This window comes from Sardina pilchardus, chromosome 1 (assembly GCF_963854185.1).
Source record: "Sardina pilchardus chromosome 1, fSarPil1.1, whole genome shotgun sequence".
NCBI lineage: Eukaryota > Metazoa > Chordata > Actinopteri > Clupeiformes > Clupeidae > Sardina > Sardina pilchardus.
In genome coordinates, this window is record NC_084994.1 from 25,587,189 (window position 1) to 25,609,671 (window position 22,483).

General features: G+C 40.8%; 3 protein-coding genes across 3 annotated transcripts; all 3 read right to left on the reverse strand.

Moving 5' to 3' along the window:
* Nucleotides 1-50: 50 nt before the first annotated feature.
* On the reverse strand, nucleotides 51-1,142 carry LOC134070946 (stonustoxin subunit beta-like; the record flags this gene model as incomplete). Its single annotated transcript, XM_062527524.1, has 1 exon — nucleotides 51-1,142. A coding segment is annotated over one exon (594 nt), but the record flags the coding sequence as incomplete, so codon positions are not given.
* A 3,123-nt stretch (nucleotides 1,143-4,265) lies between these two features.
* On the reverse strand, nucleotides 4,266-16,433 carry LOC134077521 (ribonuclease inhibitor-like). Its single transcript, XM_062533188.1, has 8 exons — nucleotides 16,382-16,433; nucleotides 14,610-14,780; nucleotides 11,559-11,729; nucleotides 11,017-11,190; nucleotides 6,673-6,846; nucleotides 5,199-5,366; nucleotides 4,453-4,623; nucleotides 4,266-4,356 (listed from the first exon to the last, which is right to left on the reverse strand). Exons 2-8 carry the CDS (start codon nucleotides 14,723-14,725, stop codon nucleotides 4,266-4,268), a joined length of 1,065 nt encoding a protein of 354 aa, XP_062389172.1. The 5' UTR covers nucleotides 14,726-14,780; nucleotides 16,382-16,433.
* Nucleotides 16,434-20,226: 3,793 nt separating this feature from the next.
* LOC134077532 (ribonuclease inhibitor-like) lies at nucleotides 20,227-21,606 on the reverse strand. The gene is made up of 3 exons (XM_062533199.1): nucleotides 21,473-21,606; nucleotides 20,507-20,677; nucleotides 20,227-20,272 (listed from the first exon to the last, which is right to left on the reverse strand). The coding sequence occupies exons 1-3, from the start codon at nucleotides 21,604-21,606 to the stop codon at nucleotides 20,227-20,229; spliced, it is 351 nt and encodes a 116-aa protein (XP_062389183.1).
* Between the last annotated feature and the right edge of the window lie 877 nt (nucleotides 21,607-22,483).

Below are 22,483 nucleotides of genomic sequence, written 5' to 3' on the forward strand. Positions count from 1 at the left end.
ATGTAAGAATAATATGCGTGGTGCATACACATAAACTTAAGTTAGCCTACACAATGTTATACCTCGCAAATAAAATGTGAGGTAGTGTTAGGTTGTTCAGGGGTTACTCAAGCTGAGTAACATTAATGAGGCATTTGTATCCCAAAACAACCAGCAGAAATGGAGACATACTGTAGTGGTGAGAAACTTATTGCGATCAACTTTGAGCACAAAAAGACCAAAAACGTTGAGAGTGTTGAACTGCATCACTGTATCCATTTGTGGAGTAAAGAAACTGGACGAGTCCTAATTGTTTTGGTCAGCATATTGCAGTCGCTAGAAGAAACTAGGATGTCAATCAACATTAACTCTTGATTAGAACCCGTTGTTATAATGACTACGAAACCAGAACTGCCTTAGTGGAAAAGGGGTATGACACAATTGCAATTACTAAAGTGTGTTAGCACTCCCAGCCCTTAGAAAACCCATCCACACTCACAGCATTTTCATTTTCAGATACTGTAACATACAATACCATACAACATTCTCTCTCCTGCAGAATTAGGAGGTCATGTGATCTGGCACAGGGACACTGAGGAGTTCAGATAAAGATAAAACCCTGGGTAGAGGGGCTCAGTGAATGTGCAGTGGAACGTGTGCACGTGGGTGAGTGTGTCAGAGGAGACGGTGTAGTAGGACAGAGTGCCTGCCGGCCAGTCCAGGTACACTCCTACTCTGTTGGAGTGGGGGGAAGGGGCAGGTATGTCGGTCCCTTTATTATTGTGCCAGGCAGCGTACTTGTTACTATAGCACCTCAGACTCCAGGACTTGTCATTGTGTCCAACCCCGGTGCTGTCTCCGCTCTCCTGTGTCCTTGGGATGCTTTTGTAGGCCACTGCTACCTCATCCCTATCACCACTGCACTCAACCTCCCAGTAATAGCGTCCAGTCTGACCCTCGCTGACTAGATGCTGACCCAGACTGTCACATCTATCTGAGTGGCGTCCAGACAGACCCTCTCTGCACAGCACCTGGGGGTAGGAGTAGGAAAATCTCTCTGGGTGGTCAGGATACGGCAGCTGCTCACCCCCACATGTCACTTTTCTGTTCCCCTCAGAGAGAGAGAGAAGTTTGTGTGCTGTGTTTGGGTCCAGTGTGAGCTCACAGGCATCTGCACACAAGAGGAGAGGAGAGAGGAGAGAACATCCTCATCAGAACATAGGGTAGGAAAGGACATGTTTACAACACACACACACACACACACACACACACACACACACACACACACACACACACACACACACACACACACACACACACACACACACACACCAACTTAATGTTTCCATGTGCAAAATCATGTGTATGTGGTAACACTTTACTTGAAGGTATCCACATAATAGTGACATGACACTGTCATGACACATGAACCCTAAACCCTAACTTTAACCCTGGTCCTAATCCTAACCCTAACTTGTCATGACTAAAAAAATGAATGACACTTAGTGACAGAAGCGTTACGTCACGTTTATGACTTGTTTATAATGTTCATGACAGTGTCTTGTCAATCGTATATCAAGTAAAGTGTAACTGTATGGGTTTTTAAAAAAAAAAAAAAATTTAAAGTAAAATAACTCACATTTTCTTGGTCCTGTTTTAGTCCTGTACTCTCCTCCATGGTCATACCTTAAGAAAGATGAGAGAAGAACACAGTTTTGACACACAACAACGTTTAGTAGTGTTGCGCGGGTGGGCTTTATTTAAAACCCGCCCCAACCCGATTTTTCAGGAGATCCAAACCGCCCCGCCCAATCCGCAAAAATATGTTCGAAACGTGACCCAAATCCGACCCAACCCGAGGAAAGAAAAAAAACCGCACCTAACGTCTTTCATAGCCTAATTAGCCTACAGTACGTGAAGACAGCAGTGGTTAAAATGATCGGTCATTTTGACAATCTGCGCTCTTCCACATTCATAATTGGAATCTGCAGCCTACACATAGCCAGTGTTAAATCTCATCTTCAACGATTTTCCATTAATATTTCCCTTTGCAACTTCATAGGCTACTTTTGCGTGAAACACTGCCAAGCATAAACAAATTTTGCATGAGCACAGCTGTTTATTTGTGTATATGACAGAAGCAAGGTGTTCTGGCATTGTGCACAACCTTCCATATCCCAGATCATTAGGCTACATGTCCATAAAAGGTCATAGCATGTTGCATGCGATTTAGAAAGTCTGTAATGCAAAATGTTAGCCTAATTCGTTGCACCTAATATCCATAAGTTCCCAAGTGAGAAATGTGCATTTTTACTTTTTTGACCCAACCCACCCGCTGCTCCTGCAGCAGATTATTACGCCGGAATTAGGGTATAGTTCCATGTCAAATCAGCCTGGAAAATCACCACGTGTCATGTTCCATTAGTCTTATTACACTTTCTAACTTGATGAGACACCAATTTTAAATGGGAAAATTACCGGAAATCTTTTAAGCATGATGCTAGCAGGCAAGATGCTAATGGTCTAATCCGATCCTATGATCTATGCTAGGCTGGAGCTAAAAGTGGTATCGCCAGACTCAGAGAACGGCTGGATGGGCTGGACAAAGGTAAAAATCAATTGTTTAACTCATGGTGGAAAACGAGTGTAATTTCCCAAATGGTGGAATATCCCTTTAAATGTGTTTTATTGCTCTCTGTGTTGAGGATGTTATTCAAGTATTCAAGTTATTTATGTGGGCCTATTTCATTTTTTACCTACAAATTGTTCAAAGAAATGTACAGAACTACTTCACCCTTCAATGAGTCATTGTGCAAGCTGTCTTAATGATCTGTTGCCTGGGTAGATGGTGTGTTGTTATTCATTTTAGAACTGAAGAGGTGTAAACTGTTCAGCAGCCTCATGTCTGGGGGACTTTTACCTGCAGTCCATAAATGGCCATGACATGCCCCGTTTAATATGTGGGAGGAGACCATGTGGAGATATGAGAATATCAGAACGGTCTCCAACAAAGGATACAAATGGATGACCAGCTCCACCAGAACCTCATCAAACTCAGATAGACACCCAGCACTCACCTGAAAGTCTCTAGTTTACAGTTGGAATCATCGACTCTCTCCATGAGCTCCCTGACACCTGAGTCTCCTGGGTGATTGTAGCTCAGATCCAGCTGTTTCAGGTAGGAGGGGTTTGATTTGAGGGCAGAGGACAAGCAAGAACAGCCCTCGTGTGTGATGAGACAAAGAGACAATCTGGAACAAAAGATCATCTTTCCTCATTATTAGAGAAGGTTTGCAAAATGCATTGTATCACCTACCATGCCTACTCATAACTACACCGCCTGGTCAACTTATGCTCACAGAATGAAATCATAGCTCAGAATCATTTTAATTTTAAGTCTCATGCTCATTGGGAAATGATCATAAGAATTATGATTTATTCGATCACAATTATTACAATGATTTGCGATCACATTATACTGTGCATAAATCATTATAATGATTTTCATAAAGTGTTATATGCCTAAACACTTTCACTTACACTACAGATTTTCCAATCTTTAATTTTATAAACTTCACATGCTCTTATACAAAGCAGCCCACATCTTTACTTAAACACAACTTGTGCTGTGTTCTCTGTTTTTCCTGTTTTTGTTCCGTCTGTGTTTTATGCTGTTATTCAATTTCACTGTCAATGTCTATATCAGCTATTAAGTCTATCATATCATACAGTATATGGCTCGTAACTGACCTCAGTATCTCCAGCTTGCACTGTGGATCTCTTAGTCCCACACAGAGCAGCTCCACTCCTTCATCCTGCAGGTCATTGTCATTCATGTCCAGTTCTCTCAGATGGGAAGGTGGCCTTTGTAGCATTGATGCTAACAGTTTACCGCTTGCTTTAGTGAGTTGACACTGATTCAGCCTATTTAAAAACAAGTTTACATACATTACATTACATTTAGCAGACACTTTTGTCATCCAAAGTGACTTATACAGTATATGTTAACTACACAGAAACAGATGATGAACTAATGACAATCAGTAAGAGTGCAGTAGAGCGCAGCAGCATTTGCTCTTGGACATCTTTTAGAGAGGTAACAGCAATTCAACCTGTTAAAAAAACCCACACATAAAGATAGCTAACGCAGGTGGCCCTTTCAGTGCAGATGCCATTATTTTACAACTTTCTTCAGAGAGACGACGCTGATTTAGCCTGTTTAAAAATGAAGGTTGATTCTGTCCACCTATCTTACTGGTATACAGTACAATTACTTTCATTTATGTTCATACACACTGTTCTGCCTGGGTGTTTGCTGACTGCAGAGAACAGGCCGAAATCTTACAGCATTTATCACTGAGTTTACAACCAGCTACTCTGTAAAACAACAATAATGGACAAAAAAATACAGATATCGTAATTGTCATACAGCATAGAACAAAGGGTTATTCTATGTCACATCATAATACCAACCTTAATGTCTGCAGTATACAGTGAGGACTAGACAGTCCTTTAGAGAGAAACTGAACTCCAGGATCTCTCAGGTTATTGTCACTCAGGTCCAGTTCTGTCAGGGAGTTTGCTGACTGCAGAACACAGGCCAACATCTCACAGGATGTATCACCGAGTTTCCAACCAGCTAGTCTATTAGACAAACATAATGGTTCATTAAAAATAAATGGTGACATTTTTTATGAATGAATGGTGACATCTTATAGTTTTTATAACTATTGTCTACTGCCAAAACAACCATCCTTTCTACAGTCTCCGAAGTTCCCCCTCCCTGTTTTGATCTTCATGATGTGAGATGGTTTTCTTATTTTTTCTTGAGTAAAGGGCCGTTCACACCAAGAACGATAACGATAACTATAAATAAATATCGCTCTCGTTAATATGAATGACAACGTTCACACATAAACTATAACGATAACAACATGAAGAACGATATCGTTGTTGATCACTTTCAGAGCGATTTTGAGAACGATAAAAAGCTAACAGCCAATCAGAACCCATAATATTCTAGCCATCACATTCATTAACATGAGGAGAGACTTTTCTTATCGTTGGCCAGTGTGGACGCTTTTATCGTTATGGTTATAGTTATCGTTATCGTTCTTGGTGTGAACGGCCCTTAACTCTACTTTCTAGGTTGGTGTGGCCAGGCTAGCAACTAAACCCAGGAATCCAAAAGGAGGTTTTGGTTTATTTTTAGTACATACCGAAGCTCTTTAATCTCACGGTGAGGATCCTTTATAGCAGATAACAGCTCCTGTGCTGATTCCCCAGGTTGATTGTGGCTCACATCCAGGTCTTTCACACAGGGGTTTAACAACAGAATGACAGCCAGACAAAAGAATCCTTTATCTGAGACACCAGCATTAGAGAGTCTGAAAAACACATGCACAGAAAAAGTGGTGAGAATTCACGGCATCCTTAAGATCAGGCCTGCAACATAGGGGGTTTCCAGGCTTGATCATTTAACAATTCATTGATTCATGACAGATGGGGCAGTGTTGGCATAGTGCCCTGAATAGCACACAACGACAACTTCGGGGTCTAAATTCTCCCTGACGAACAGAATTTTGAATCTTGAATTTCCCCTTGGGGATCAATAAAGTATCTATCTATCTATCTCAAAGTTATCATTTTTCGGGGGTGGGAGGCTATTTATGCCTTTCATAGACAAGACAGTACAGAGAGTGACAACAAGTAATCGAGATAGAGAGAGATGGGGCAGGACAGGGAAATGACCTGGGTCAGATTAGAACCCCAGTGTAGATGCAGGCCCAAAATATCCCCATGGGGATATCGTTTGCCGACCCTGCTTCCACTTGTGTCAAATTGGTCAAATATGCCAACAAGGACGAGGCGTGTCCTGGGGAGTTTCTTGTTTGTATACTTGCAATATGGATGATATCAGGTGCATAAAATACAATTTTGGATATTTTGTGTAGCCTAGCCTACTTTTGGAAACGATAGGCTACGACCAAATAGGAGGATCTTTGACAGGAAGTTCCCAACCTAGTGGGTGAGAATTTTCAGATGGAGTTGGCGCCCTATATGGCTCTGGCGGTAGTAACACTCAAATTTCCCTTAATTTGACGTCTCAATAAGGGAGATTTCTGACCAGCTCACACAAGTACATCATTTCTGACAGCACTCTGGATGCAATTATGCTTTTAAATGAAAGTTTGACTCGCACACACATTCACAAAAACTTTTCATTCACAAAAAATGTTGAAAAACAATGCATAGTTAACCTTACAGTAAAGTTATCAATCGCTCGGCTTCGTGTTGTCTCTGCATTTTCGATTGTCCTAATCTCGTCGCTGGACTTTCAGCTTGCTTTGGGATTTATTTCACTTTTGGATTTTTTTTATTGTAGTGCTAAATGCCAACGTTCCTAACCCTGCTCACAAGTACCACCTGATGGTTATTTGGGTCATTGCCGCGTCACCAAATAAAATACGCGTGATTCACATGTGAGGTCCCGTGAGAATCACACGTGCAACCGGACAGTTACAAGTGAGACCCACTGTTCTCTTATACAAAGCAGCACACATCTGTATATAAACACAACTAATGCAGTGTTCTCAGTGCCTCTTTCCTGTGTTTGTTCATCTCTGTTTTATACTGCCATTGAATTTAATCTTTTATCATCTTCTATCGTATACAGTATGGCTCATAACTGACCTCAGCATCTCCAACTTGCACTGTGGATCTCTTAGTCCTTCACAGAGCAGCTCCACTCCTTCATCCTGCAGGTCATTGCCACTCATGTCCAGCTCTCTCAGATGGGAAGGTGTCCTTTGTAGCACCGATGCCATGTTTTTACAGCTTGTTTTAGAGAGGTGGCACTGATTCAGCCTATTTAAAACAGTTGACATACACATTTGATAGTCTTCAGCAGTTCCATTTACACATGTATACACTTTTTCACATAATTCTTCTGTCTCCTCTTGTTTGAACCAGTATGATCATCATGATGTCAGGACTTACATGTACAATCATTCATTCAGCAAAAACTTTTATCCAAAGTGACTTACTAAATTAATTTAAAGGCCTTAGACACAACAGTGGAGGCCGGGAATTGAACCCCAAACTTTTCAGGCTACTGCATGCTAGCCCAGCTCCTTATCCACTCTGCCCTCCATGCAGCTAAAAGCACCTACATTCATGCAAGAGTGTCTGTTTTCTTCTACTACACACTGTTACGCATTTATTAAACATTTGTAAACTAATTTTAAATGTTGAGTTCTTTGTTTGTAAAGCATTATTCTTATGTTAATTCTCATCTGTAAATCATGTGTACAGTACACACAGTTCTGAATGGTTTGCAGTAAACACGTGTATCTATATTATATTACTAAATTGATTGTTGTAATAGCATAGGCAGAGGTAGTGGTTAAGGAGCAGGGCTACCATGCTATAACCCAAAACGATAGGGTTCAATCCCTGTGTTAAGGGTAGATGTGTTGAGACGGGTTTGAGCAAAAGGTGGAATACTCTCAGGAGGACTCAGGAGGATTTGGATGAAGATTGGGTTGTTTTATTTTCCCAAAATAAGGCCCGTGGGCTATAAAATAGTCAATAATAATAACAAAATCAATGATGATAAAGGTAAATAAAAGAAAAGAAAAACTGTTTCAATAAAGAAAATAAATAGACATAATAGTCAAAAAATGTAAGTGCAAATTTGTCTAGACAATAATCTGAAATGACTTCTCACTAGTCAATACAACCGTCATGAGAGCTGCAAGACACACGTCTCTCCATAGACTGCTCTCACGAACCTCTAAACAGGTTGGCTTAAATCAGGCACAAGTGTCCCCCTACAATTGGGTCAAACCATTGTTCACAATAACACAGGGGGTACTCAGGTGTGATAACAATAAGTAAGCTAAAACAGCTAAGAAAACACACTACAACCAGCAGAATACAAGCACAACAATATTTTAACAACGCTACCTTAAGAAGGCATAGCCAACATACACATTCAGCCTATAAATATTAACTTCACAAAACCCGGGTTCATTTCCGGTGAACCCGGAAGTCGCAACACTGAAAAGACGGAATTCAAACCAGGAAATCCCTTTCACAAACAATCTGACGACGAGACGCTGAACGCCGGTGAGACAAACGTTATGCTCTTTCACTTACCCAACTACACGTTTTTGAACTTAAATAAACAACATTGATGTGACAAAACATGTTTGATGAGTGCTTATTGTAACGGAAAAGACAATGAACATAAGTGAGTGATAACGTGATGTTAATGTATTGATGGTGAACGTGATTCTAAACGGTAAAGAGTTGAAATGGTTAATAGTAGGTTAAGCCCGGCCAATTCACCGTTGTGTTTAGACTAGTCAACAAAACAGCAACGGGAATTACAGAGATTGTGTGATGAATGACATGGTAATTAAATAGCAGTAAACAGAGTGACAAACATACAACAAACATAAACGGACGTTAGCGCTCAGTCTTTACGAGTAAGCAGCATTGCTGCGGTGACGGTAGCTATGCGCCCCGTCACACACCCCCCCCCTTAAGAGGGAGCGTCCATATCATGACGCGAGAGAAAGAGCTATGGATAATCACAACATTAATGTAGGCCCCGGCGTAGTCCTCTCCGCCCTTCAGGACCTCATCCAGAAGTCGCTGACAGAATGCTGCGGCGTCATGGAGTCCAAATGGCATAACCTGGAACTGGTAAAGGCCTAGGCGCTCCACCATATCGTCCGTGCGGGGCATGGGATAGGAGTCAACTGCCGAGATGCCGTTCAATCTCGAAAAGACAACACAGAAGTGGAGCCCTCCATCCTTCTTCCGAACAAGGATGACCGGACTGCACCCCTCACTGTGCGAAGGCTCTATTACCCCCATCACCAACAAGGCCTGCACCTCTTGCTTCAGTGTGTTGATCAGGCGCACTGGAGCTCTGGTACTGGTATGTTGGATGGGGCCTGGAGACGTGAGCTGGACGACAAGGGTGATGTTTGCGCGCCCCGGCTGGTCTCGAAACAGGCCTCTGGGGATGACGCTCAGTAGATCCTCCTGCTGTAGACAGGTCAGGTGGGAGACAGACGGGCAGAGGGACTCACCGCCAGCAGTAGGAAGATACTGCTCAGCCAGTTCCTCCTCCTGTTCCACCGTCTGTGCCCACAACTGGTTCTGGACGGAAGGTGGATGGTCCATCCACTGTTTCAGCAGAATAACATGAAAGAGCTGTTTTGGGCGTCGCCTGGCTGGCATGGCAATTTCATAAGTCACTTCACTGGCCTTGTGAAGCACCTCATAAGGGCCTTGCCATTTTGCCATTGTCCTTACGATGCGCACAACGCGATCCATGCGGTCTTCCACTATTGGAGTAGGTAGTCTGGAGCCTGCAGAACCTGCCCTTGCTCCTAGGTCTTTCGACGGGCCTCCTCCAGAAGGCGCTGAATCTCCTCTCCTATCCATACTCACTGAGAGCTGCTCGTGGCCACTGGTTTCCCTTTTTCGCTGCCACCAAATGTTAAGGGTAGATGTGTTGAGACGGGTTTGAGCAAAAGGTGGAATACTCTCAGGAGGACTCAGGAGGATTTGGATGAAGATTGGGTTGTTTTATTTTCCCAAAATAAGGCCCGTGGGCTATAAAATAGTCAATAATAATAACAAAATCAATGATGATAAAGGTAAATAAAAGAAAAGAAAAACTGTTTCAATAAAGAAAATAAATAGACATAATAGTCAAAAAATGTAAGTGCAAATTTGTCTAGACAATAATCTGAAATGACTTCTCACTAGTCAATACAACCGTCATGAGAGCTGCAAGACACACGTCTCTCCATAGACTGCTCTCACGAACCTCTAAACAGGTTGGCTTAAATCAGGCACAAGTGTCCCCCTACAATTGGGTCAAACCATTGTTCACAATAACACAGGGGGTACTCAGGTGTGATAACAATAAGTAAGCTAAAACAGCTAAGAAAACACACTACAACCAGCAGAATACAAGCACAACAATATTTTAACAACGCTACCTTAAGAAGGCATAGCCAACATACACATTCAGCCTATAAATATTAACTTCACAAAACCCGGGTTCATTTCCGGTGAACCCGGAAGTCGCAACACTGAAAAGACGGAATTCAAACCAGGAAATCCCTTTCACAAACAATCTGACGACGAGACGCTGAACGCCGGTGAGACAAACGTTATGCTCTTTCACTTACCCAACTACACGTTTTTGAACTTAAATAAACAACATTGATGTGACAAAACATGTTTGATGAGTGCTTATTGTAACGGAAAAGACAATGAACATAAGTGAGTGATAACGTGATGTTAATGTATTGATGGTGAACGTGATTCTAAACGGTAAAGAGTTGAAATGGTTAATAGTAGGTTAAGCCCGGCCAATTCACCGTTGTGTTTAGACTAGTCAACAAAACAGCAACGGGAATTACAGAGATTGTGTGATGAATGACATGGTAATTAAATAGCAGTAAACAGAGTGACAAACATACAACAAACATAAACGGACGTTAGCGCTCAGTCTTTACGAGTAAGCAGCATTGCTGCGGTGACGGTAGCTATGCGCCCCGTCACACCCTGGCTTCCACTATTGTGCCCTTGTACTTTAAGTCCTTTTACATGTGTAAATCCTTTTGGATGAAAGTGTCTGCTAAATGAATAAATACAAATATAACCTTTATAATTCATTTGTAAACACGTTGCAAGGCATAACGTCACACAAAATATCATTAACTAACCACTTGCAACTCCTGAGTTAATCATGATAATCATAATGATCATAAATCATTATAACTATGACTTTCATAAGGTGTTACCTAAACACTTTCACTTACGCAAGAGAACTTAACATGCTCTTGTACAAATGAGCCCACATCTTTACACCAACACAACTTGTTGTGCTGTGTTCTCTGTTTCTCTTTCCGGTTTTGTTCCATCTGTGTTTTATAGCGCTATTGAATTTCACCTATTACGTATCAGTTATTGTGTCTATTATATCATATCTGGCTCGTAACTGACCTCAGTATCTCCAGCTTGCACTGTGGATCTCTTAGTCCCACACAGAGCAGCTCCACTCCTTCATCCTGCAGGTCATTGCCACTCATGTCCAGCTCTCTCAGATGGGAAGGTTTCCTTTGTAGCACTGATGCCATGTGTTTACAGCTCGTTTTAGAGAGGTGACACTGATTCAGCCTATTCAAAACAAACAGTTGACATACGCATTTGATAGTATTCAGCAGTTCCATTTAAACATTTACAGTAGAGACCTTTTCACATAATTATTGTCTCCTGTCGGTTGAACCTGTTTGATCATCATGCTGCGCTTGAATCTAAAGTGTTGTTAACACAGGTTACAAAAATACCTACGATCTATCACCTCAACCTTTTCACAAAAACAGATGATGAACTGACCGAAATAGGCCGAAATCTTACAGCATTTATCATTGAGTGTACAACCAGCTAGTATGTAAAACAACAATAATGGACAGAGAAATACAGATAACTTAATTGTCATACAGCATAAAGCAAAGGGTAATTCCATATCACATCATCATACCAACCTTAATGTCTGCAGTATACAGTGAGGACTAGACAATCCTTTAGAGAGAAACTGAACTCCAGAATCTCTCAGGTTATTGTCACTCAGGTCCAGTTCTGTCAGGGAGTTTGCTGACTGCAGAACACAGGCCAACATCTCACAGGACTTGTCACCAAGTTTCCAACCAGCTAGTCTATAAGACAAACATAATGGTTTATTCAAAATGAATCACCCTTTCATTATGAGTCTTTCATTTTAAGAAATATGAGATTGAATTCTTGACCTGATATTGAATATTTTTTTATAACTGTCAATTGTCCACTGCCAAAACAACTATCCTTCCTATAGTCTCTGCAGTTCCTCCTCCCTGTCTTGATTTTCATACAACTGGGCACATGTGAGATGGTTTCTTACTTTCTGTTGAGTAACTCTTTCTCTCATTTTGGGAATGTTAACATTTTGGGAAAGTTAAACCACTTGAGATACAAATATAAAAACAATCCATGGCTGAACTTTAAATCAGATTTTAATAGAGTGGAGTAGAAGTGTTAATTCCAATCAAGTTGTATGTGGAAATTTAAACCAAGACTAAATGGTTGTTTTTTAATAAGGTAAATAAGGTTTTATTATTATATTATATTATCATTCAGACATATCCCACCATCAGACTGCAAGGCTGTAAAGGGACACATTCATTAGCTTTAGAGGCCCAGGCGATTTGGGAGAGTTGTAGCCCTTATGCTTCCCCCTTTGTCATTGTATGGAAAACAATAAGGTAAGGTAAGGTAGGTAAGGTACTTTTATTTATATAGCGCATTTAACGTGCAGTGAGTGCAACCCAAAGCGCTTTACAGAACACAGAGACAGTGCCGAAACGGAGTGGCGTAGTCGCCAGCGTACCCATGACAACACAACAAACAAAACAAATTCACAAAATAACAAGACAAGATGCCGGATGGAGTGGCGTAATCGCCAGCGTACCCGTGACACCAAGACATACTCATACAAGACATATAAACAAATGTTAAATAAATAATAAAACAAACAAAAAAAAACAGAAAAGTCCACATCAACCTAGTCCAACCGACTGCACTCAAGTCAGACGGCTGAGAGAAGTCCCAGGGCGATGAAGACGCACAGCCTATAAGATAATAAGATGACAGTCTCTGCGTTATGATCACCAACGGAGCCAGTTGGTTCTCAACACTTGATCTGGCAAGCAGTTGCAACCAGGTGCCTGTGGCTGAAAAGAATAGGATGAAGACTGCCTTTTGTACTCCTTTTTGGCCTTTTTGAATTCAATCGAAAGCCATTTGGTCTGTGCAATGCGCCTAGTACGTTTCAGCGTCTGATGGAGTGCCTTTCCCAATAGGCTAAATGATTAGCCTAATAACATTTCCCAGTCTCCCTCTGGGTGGCGTAGTTGAGTTCCTTTATGTAACCTCAGGTTGTTATGGGCCCTGGTGACACTAAAATATGAAAAATGTTTTTAACATTTTTGCATTTTTGTTTGTCTATGTGAGGCGCTTTGAGCCATTATTGTTTGTTACCTGTCTAAATATCTGTGTACAGGTAGCTTACACTGGTGAATCACGCCATATTGTTTTTATTTATTGTGAATTATTTGTTAAATTAAAATAAAAAACAAGAATATAACATGTAAACAAATTATTTACATGTTATAAGGGGTTATTTGCAATAAGATACCCCTGCCTTGCCTACAGACTACAGGTAAAACTTGACAGTGTTGTTTTGTTTAGCCTATAAGATAAGATTGATAAGATTTACATTTTTCTACCCTCAGTAAATGTCATGTTTAGGATATACTATAACAGCTGTGGTCTTTAAATTATTCAAAGTTTATGATGACTCAGAACTTGAATATTCCATAATCCAAAAGAAAATGTTGATGGCAGGTTTCACAGCATCTAAGAAAGTTGTTTTACAGTTATGGATCAACCCTTGTATACCATTTAAACGTTTTTGGATAAGCTATTTTGATAACATTGTAAATTTAGAATATCATACTGCCCGGTTGAACAAGGCCCAGGTGTCCACCCTGCAAAAATGGGAGGCATTAATATGCAGGGTCCAAGATCTCATGCCCCTTGTGCAAAGAGTTGCCTTTACAGTATGTGTGAAATACATATTGCTGTTGAGTGCTTTTTTCTCTGTAAAAATGTAATGATCTTGTATTTTCTATTTTCTACTTATTTTTATTTCCACTCTTTTACCATGTGTATGGTTTACTATCTAGCTTTCATGTAACCATCTTGCCCCCCCCCCCCCCCCCCATTCATTCTCCTTTCTTTAGTTTGTTTGTCTTTCACCCTCCCTAACCTACTAGTGCTAGTCCATCCAGTAGGCTATTGGCCAAGCCTAGGTAGCAATATTAGCCTATGCAGGGCAGGCAGTCTCCTCCTGTTCAAAGTCATCTGAGTGCTACAGTGTGAGAGTGTGTGCTCTATAATGACTTACTTGATTAATCTCTTGAACGCAAGGTTGCAGTGTATTAGTATTTTGAATTCATATTGTGTGCTGCCCTAAGGGTCTTGCTCTCCATAGAGACTGGCCTGTTAGTGGGGCCCTTTCAGTGACCCGGCTGGCAGTACACCAGGGTGTGGTAATTGCCCCTTCTGCCCCCTGTGTTAATTATTTAACCTGTGCAACACTTTTAAAGGAAAAACAGAAAACTCTGTTTCCCTTGCTCCAAGGTGTTAGCACTCGAGGGCGCTACATAAACAAATGTTCACATTCTTCCGACAGGTTGCAATTTTTGATGTTTGCAGGCGTTACTACTACCGTTTACCACAGCCACTTTCACTTTCTAAACTACAGCTTCATCCCCTCTCATCACTGATGGGCAAGTAACGATGTCTGAGGAAGGGCAGTGTGTCCCGAAATGTCCATCTGTATATGAAAAATATTGGAGCTTTAGTGTGCGGACTTTCTTGTCCTTTTTACAAGTAACGATACTAAACTATGGTGTTCCAGATTAGCATCTTTCCAAATCTAGGTTGCCAACCAACCTCAGGAATCCAAAAAGAGGTTTTGGTGCATTTTCAGTACATACCGAAGCTCTGTAATCTCACGGTGGCGATCCTTTAGTGTAGCAGATAACAGCTCCTGTGCTGATTCCCCAGGTTGGTTGCGGCTTACATCCAGGTCTTTCACACGGGCGTTTAACATCAGAATGACAGCCAGACAAAAGAATCCTTTATCTGAGACATTAGCATTAGAGAGTCTGAAAGACACATGCACAGAGAAAGTGGTGAAAATTCATGGCATTCCTTGAGATCAAGCCTGCAACATAGGGGGTTTCCAGGCTTTAGCAATATCTTTCCAATATATTTCCAGCATTTAACATATATATAATACCCTCAGTAAACTACAATGCTAGGTCTTGGGGTATCGTCTAAATGTGACTTTTTTGCCTCTTAACATATTCAAAATGTTTACAGTTTTTCTCGATTGTTAACACACATTTTCTGAAAACATGCCTCATATTCTCAGAACTCTACACACAAATCCAAAACAACATACACAATGGGCAAAACTCCACAATTCTCCTGCAAAATGACATTTTACCTTCAAAACAATGTAATTTCTCCTCAAAATGCTCTTTTGTTCTCAAGAGACACACACAAACCATCATATCAAGACATTTATAAGGACCAGTTGAACACTGATGTGCTCAGTGTAAAACACTGGGATGAATTGAAAACACTTCTTCTCCATTCATTATAATGACTTGGGCCTTTTTTTGTTCAGTGTTACACTACAAACAGTACTACAAACAGTAGATAAGCTGATACAGTAAGTTTATATGCTTACCCTATCAATATTTTGAAATATCTCATTGTTTTCTATTCTTATTCTTTGTATTTGCCGTAATGTTATGCCGTTTTTTCTAGGACAATGCTCATGATTTCAGTTTCCTGTTCAGGAGACAGAAAACCTTGTGTTGGTAATCTTTCGGCTGCCAAACAAATAGTAAAATACTGTAAACTGTGTAGGAATAGAAAGTAGGATTACTTTACCCAAATACTTGAAACATACTTTATTTTTACAGTCCTACAGAACAGCCCACAGGCAATACTGTACTACTGTGCTCATTGAGCTGTATTGTACTGTCCGGTACTGTACTGTATTGATACGCAGCACTGCAATGTTCTAGTGGCTCGGATCTCATCAGAGATTACGGTCCTTGGCCTCCCCATCCTCCTACTCTCTCACTCCTCTGGCTCTGCCTCTGCCTGTACTACTATACTGTAATACTAAAGCTCTGATTGCTAATTGTAAGACTGTGTGACAGGAGTTTGCCCATGTGATGAGTCAGTGTGCATGGTAGGGCAGTTAGCTTTAGGATTTGAATGGCAGTGTGTTCCTTGAGAGAACAAGACATTTTCTTCATGAAAATTGTGTCAAATGCAGAGAATTGTGTGTAGTGTTTTGAAAACAGTGTGTTTTAGAACGGCAATTTGAGTGTAAAGCAGAAATTGTGCTTATAGTTCAACAGAATCGATTCAGGAGGTTGGTGCATGAGCTACATATTATTGGAATTGTGTCTCAAGTACCAGAAATTGTGTGTAAACAATTGAGAAAAACTGTAACATGAACAGGACATGACAGAACGATGCACTTTTCAACTCAAACTTCACTTATACAAAGCAGCGCACACATCTGTACATAAACACAACTAATGCAGTGTTCTCTGTGCCTCTTAGTCTTTCCTGGTTTTGTTATGTCTGTGTTTTTTTTCACTGCTATTGAATTTCACCTATAACATCTATCAGCTCTTACTGCAAGTCTATCATATTGTATACAGTATGCTTCATAACTGACCTCAGTATCTCCAGCTTGCACTGTGGATCTCTTAGTCCCACACAGAGCAGCTCCACTCCTTCATCCTGCAGGTCATTGTCACTCATGTCCAGCTCTCTCAGATGGGAAGGTGTCATTTGTAGCACTGATGCCATGTTTTTACAACTTTGTTTAGAGAGGTGGCACTGATTTAGCCTATTTAAAACAAACAGTTGACATATAAATGTGATAGTATTCAGTAGTTCCATTTAGGCTACACATTTATTTCACATAATTCTTCTCTATTTTGAACCTGTATGATCATCTTGCTGTGCTTGTATCTGAAGTGTTAACACAAGTTACAAAAACACTCAGGATCTATCACCTTGACTTCACAAAAACAGATGATGAACTGCAATGGAATGAGACTTTTTGTACAATCACATGAGCCAAACCATACAGTGAAGACACACAACAGAGATTAAAACTACACAAAATCTGAAAGGAGAGCGCATGATATGCTCTAGCCAGCATCAACCATGTTTGTGAACTGTATGGCTTTTGTCCACACATTCTCAAGCAATCAGTATGGGTGCACACACATTCTCAAGCGTGGACAATCAGTATGGGTGCTGTAGGCCGCAAGAGTGTTTTAAATACCATGACAGACGGGTAACAACACCAATTGCTATGTTTTCAGAACTTCAGAGACGTAACAACAATTCAACCTATTAAGAAACATACATAAATATAGCTAATGCAGGTTACAGGTTTCAGTGCAGATGCCATTATTTTACAGCTCTCTTCAGAGAGATGACACTGATTTAGCCTGTTTAAAAATGAAGGTTGATTCTGTCCACCTATCTTACAGGTATACAGTACGATTACTTTAATTCATGTTCATACACACTATTGTATGTGGGTGTTTGCTGACTGCAGAGAACAGGCCGAAATCTTACAGGATTTATCATTGAGTTTACTAGTCTGTAAAACAACAATAATGGACTGAAAAATACAAATAACGTAATTGTCATACAGCATAAAGAAAAGGATGATTCCATGTCATATCATCATACCAACCTTAATGTCTGCAGTATACAGTGAGGATTAGACAGTCCTTTAGAGAGAAACTGAACTCCAGAGTCTCTCAGGTTATTGTCACTCAGGTCCAGTTCTGTCAGGGAGTTTGCTGACTGCAGAACACAGGCCAACATCTCACAGGATGTATCACCGAGTTTCCAACCAGCTAGTCTATAAGACAAACATAATGGTTTATTAAAAAGTAACCTTGAGTTGCACTCTTTGCACTTTTGAGTCTTTTATTTAAGGAAGCTCGAATGTTGACCTCCAATTGAATGAATGGTGACATTTTTTATTTTATTTTACAACTGTCAATTGTCCATTGCCAAAAACAACCATCCTTCCTACAGTCTCTGCAGTTTCCCATCCCCGTCTTGATCTACATGAAACCTGGCATATGTGAGATGGCTCCTCATTTTCTTTTCTTTTTCTAGGGTGCAGGGTCGGTGATGCTTTGATGCCGCCTAGCATTTGTTCATGGTTGTTGACGGTTTGAATAAATGTGAGCAACCCTACCCAAGAACAAAAACCTCTCCACCAACATGCCTACAGAAGCTGTTAAACAACAAGTTGACAAGAGTAAGCTCATTAATGACATCCCATTCTTAACCCAAGCAGACATCGGGTGAAGTGAAACCTCTGGGTCACAACGCAACTCTCCTCGGTAACCCCCAGCGTTCATGGTTCAATCCAACCCCAAGCGCAAAAATACAAAGTTAGAATATAGAGTCATTGTTTGACTTTCGAACTTCTGAGGAGAAAATCCCAAGCGTACTCAATGCAAAAAATAGAACACAGAACAGTCAATCAATTTACCGAGTAGTCTGAAAGATTGATAATTGACATTTTAAGCCAATTTTTCATTATTTTAATGTGAAATCTGCAAATAGAACAAAGCACTGCAAAGCGTTACACGGACCGAAACCGTATGTCAGACTCTCTGTTTAGTCTCCCTAGTGTTTTGTCTATTAGTCTCCCCCTACAGGAGCTGTAGGGTACTGCTGTCAGTATAAGTCTCCGCCCTTCCCTTGTCGGCCCCTGGTTCTCACCTGCCTCCACCTGTGTCTGATCTGCCTACCTATCAACATCAGTCCACATCCACCGGCTTAAAAGCCTGTTGCCAGTCTGCCTCACTGGCAGAACGTTTCCGTCTCCTCTCGAGTGCGACGGACCAAGTTGTGAGTTCTTGCCTGTTTTTGCCTGCCTGTTTTTGCCTGCTTGTTTTATTTTCACCTCACCCTGCTTCTCCTGTGTCTGTCCCTGTCTGAAGATTTGGTACCTCTGCTTAGATTGCTGTTTTGCCTGCCTGTGTTTTTGCCGCCAGTGAAAGAAGGCTGGCCTGCTGTCCTGAGGGAGGATTGGATCCTGCGTTTCTCCTGCAACCTCTGGCAAGTCCAGTTGCCTTCGTTCAGTTTTTCTCCTGTGTTTTTTTGTTCTATTTCCGAAGCCCCAGACATGTGCATCGATAGTCCGACGTTATAATTTATTTGTTTCGGGTTTTCTGTGGAGTGGATTAAGACTGTTTTCAGTGGCAGGCTGGATGTTACCGTTGACTTGCGTTATCTCGGCACCAGATTAGCATCAGATGAAAGCTGCAACTTCTCCACCGACCTATATCACCCCGACTAAGTTGGAAATGAGGTCCTATGTCCAAAATTCCGAACTATTTCTTTAAGCCTTACTTGAATAATCTCTTGAACGCAAGGTTGCAGTGTATTAGTATTTTGAATTCATATTGTGTGCTGCCCTAAGGGTCTTGCTCTCCTTTCACATGCGTAGAGACTGGCCTGTTAGGCTTAGTTCACACTGGCAGTCGAAATCCGATTTTTTGCCTATCTGGATTGTATCTAGCTTGAATTTTGGGTAGTCTGAACGGCACAAAACCGCATGAAATGCTGATTCGCACCACATACGGAGGTGGTTTCAATATCACTTACTATCGGATATGACTCAATCTGAACAGTCGAACCACTTGAATAGGATTTCAAAGTGCCCCTTTCGTCATTTGCACTGCGACAAACAATTGCAACGTAATTCTGAGTGACGGAAGTGATTGATTGATTGATTCAGCGCGTGCGCCAGGGCTACCAACAAAACAAAATAATTTCATGGTGAAACATGGAAAACTGTAACGTTAAGGGTGACGAGGTATTTGCGCCGCAGCTACGCATAATAAGTTGGAAAATATAAAAAATAAATCCACTTTCATCCATGACGACTTGGTTGTGTACAACTCTACCTAATTAATCCAGGTGTGTGTAATTTATATAGGATCTGAGCATTGCACGCCAAGATCGGATGTGATCGGATGTGATCACTTGCAATATGCAATGAGAACAGTCAGTCAGAAAGATCAGGTTCTGATCGGATATGCAAGACATCCGATTTCGACTGCCAATGTGAACTAAGCCTTAGTGGGGCCCTTTCGGTGACCCGGCTGGCGGTACACCAGGGTGTGGTCATTTATTCTCCCCCATGTATTTATTTATTATTGAACTCATGCAACACTTTGCAAGGGGGAAAAAAAACTTTCATAAAGATTCTATATTTGCATTTTTATAAACACCTGTAGAGTATGTGTGGGTTCTTGGGACAAAGTTTCCATTGATCGGAGGTGTTAAGTCAAGGGGTGGCGTAGTGAAGTGTTCACATTCTTCCGACTGCAATTTGTAATGTTTGCAGGCGTTACTACTTCCGTTTACCACAGCCACTTTCACTTTCTAAACTACAGCTTCATCCCATCTCATCACTGATGGACAAGTAATTTGCTGACGGATGGAAACGTTAGTACCATAATTTTCCAAATATCAGCCGTGGCTTATAATATTGATCTTGCTAAATTTCTTCAGCTTGCTATATGAGGTTAATACACAGGGGCAGCTAATATGGTATTAACATGGTTTTGTTTCTTTTAACTTGCATAAAACACTGTCTTGCGGCTTAAACACAATGTGGCTAATACACAAGAAATTACTGTAAACTATGGCATTTCAGACTAGCATCTCCTTGAAAGGAAATTGGTGGTGTGGCCAGGCTACCAACTAACCCCAGGAATCCAAGAGGTTTTGGTTTATTTTCAGTACATACCGAAGCTCTGAAATCTCGCGTTGGCGATCCTTTAGTGTAGCAGATAACAGCTCCTGTGCTGATTCCCCAGGTTGATTGCGGCTTACATCCAGGTCTTTCATACAGGGGTTTAACATCAGAATGACAGCCAGACAAAATAATCCTTTATCTGAGACACCAGCATTAGAGAGTCTGAAAGACACATGCACAGAGAGAGTGGTGAAAATTCACAGCATTCCTTAAGATCAGTCCTGTAGGATAGGATAGGATAGGATGGGATGGGATGGGATAGGATTAACTTTAATAATTCCCTAAAGGGGAAACTCAGTGCCACCATCAACAATACAAGACAACAACATAAAGCAAAGCACAACATGAGACAAGACAACAACATGAAGCAAAACACAGCAACAGGCAGGGAGCAGCAGCATCAACACACAAGCAGCAAGGCAAGGTACAGGACTGTACAGGACAAAAGCAACATAAGACAGTAGGACACAAGCAGACAGCAAAGCAGACCATGGCAGTGGACTACCAACATGTGCAACATACATAGCTGTAACATGTAGGGGGTTTCCAGACCTAATCATTTAACAAGAGCTGCTGATTCATGACAGATGGGGTGGTGTTGGCTGAATAGTACACAACAACGGCAACTTGTGGGTTCTCCCTGACGAACAGGAGTGACTCTTTTTTGGGGATTAGGGGTGGGGGACTATTTATGCCTTTTATCAGACAAGACAGTAGAGAGAGACAAGAACATGAACAGGGCTTTTACATGACAAAAATGTTCAACTCATTAATTGTGAAGAAACCATTTGAATTCAACATTTGTACTCTCGTGTAAACTTCACTTATACAAAGCAGCATACATCTGTACATAAACACAACTAATGCAGCATTCTCTGTGCCTCTTTTCTGTTTTTGTTCCGTCTGTGTTTTACACTGCTATTAAATCTATCATATCGTATATGGCTCATAACTGACCTCAGTGTCTCCAGCTTGCACTGTGGATCTCTTAGTCCCACACAGAGCAGCTCCACTCCTTCATCCTGCAGGTCATTGTCACTCATGTCCAGCTCTCTCAGATGGGAATGTTTCCTTTGTAGCACCGATGCCATGTTTTTACAGCTTGTTTTAGAGAGGTGGCACTGATTCAGCCTATTTAAAACAAACAGTTGACATGTGATAGTATTCAGTAGTTCCATTTAGGCTACACATTTATACACTTTTTCACATAATTCTTCTCTCTTTTGAACCTGATCATCATGCTGTGCTTGTATCTGAAGTGTTAACACAGGTTACAAAAACACTCAGGATCTACAGTGTCACCTTGACTTGTTCACAAAAACAGATGATGAACTGTAATGGAATGAGACCTGTTGTATAATCTGATGATAAAACATATAGTGAATTCACACAACAGAGATTAAAACAGTCTGAAAGGAGAGTGATATGCTCTAGCCAGCATTAGTCATGCTTGTGAGAATGCAGGCCAGCTGTATGGCTTGATCCACACACTGTAAAAAATAGAACTTGCCTTTTGATTAGCTACTAAGGAATGCAAGTAAATATAACAACAACAGCAACAACAACAAAAAACAGAAAGACATGGTCTAGAAAGACATACTAGAAAAAAACACCTGTCAATCCAACTTTTTTTTGCAAAATTTCATTTTGCAAATTTGTAAAATTAAGTTGACCTGACTCAACTTTAATTATTTAATTATCTGTATCAGTGTAAGAATCCCAAAGTCTTTCCTTAAGTTATTTCAATTAATTAGAATAAGTAGGCCTAAATGTACTGTATGTCTACTTAGTTTCATGAGTTAACACAGCATATAAAATTGTCTGATTTTACTTGGGAGAGAATGTCTATTTCACTCGTTTTTTTTTAGTAATTTCAATTTGTCAAAAAAACAATAATCTGAATTTACTTACAAAAAGAAGACAACCAATTTCATTGTTTTTTCAAGTTGTTTCTTTTCACTTGGTTTC

Coding starts and splice junctions, on each gene's coding strand:
- LOC134077521 (XM_062533188.1), bottom strand. CDS start 14,725: ATGTTAAACGCCCGTGTGAAAGACCTGGATGTAAGCCGCAACCAACCT. Junction 11,191..11,558: donor TGTATACTGCAGACATTAAG/GTTGGTATGATG, acceptor TGTTTTGAATAG/GCTGAATCAGTGTCACCTCT. Junction 6,847..11,016: donor TGCAAGCTGGAGATACTGAG/GTCAGTTACGAG, acceptor TGTTTTAAATAG/GCTGAATCAGTGCCACCTCT.
- LOC134077532 (XM_062533199.1), bottom strand. CDS start 21,606: ATGGCATCGGTGCTACAAAGGAAACATTCCCATCTGAGAGAGCTGGAC. Junction 20,678..21,472: donor TGCAAGCTGGAGACACTGAG/GTCAGTTATGAG, acceptor TGTGTCTTTCAG/ACTCTCTAATGCTGGTGTCT. Junction 20,273..20,506: donor CGCGAGATTTCAGAGCTTCG/GTATGTACTGAA, acceptor AACCTCATATAG/CAAGCTGAAGAAATTTAGCA.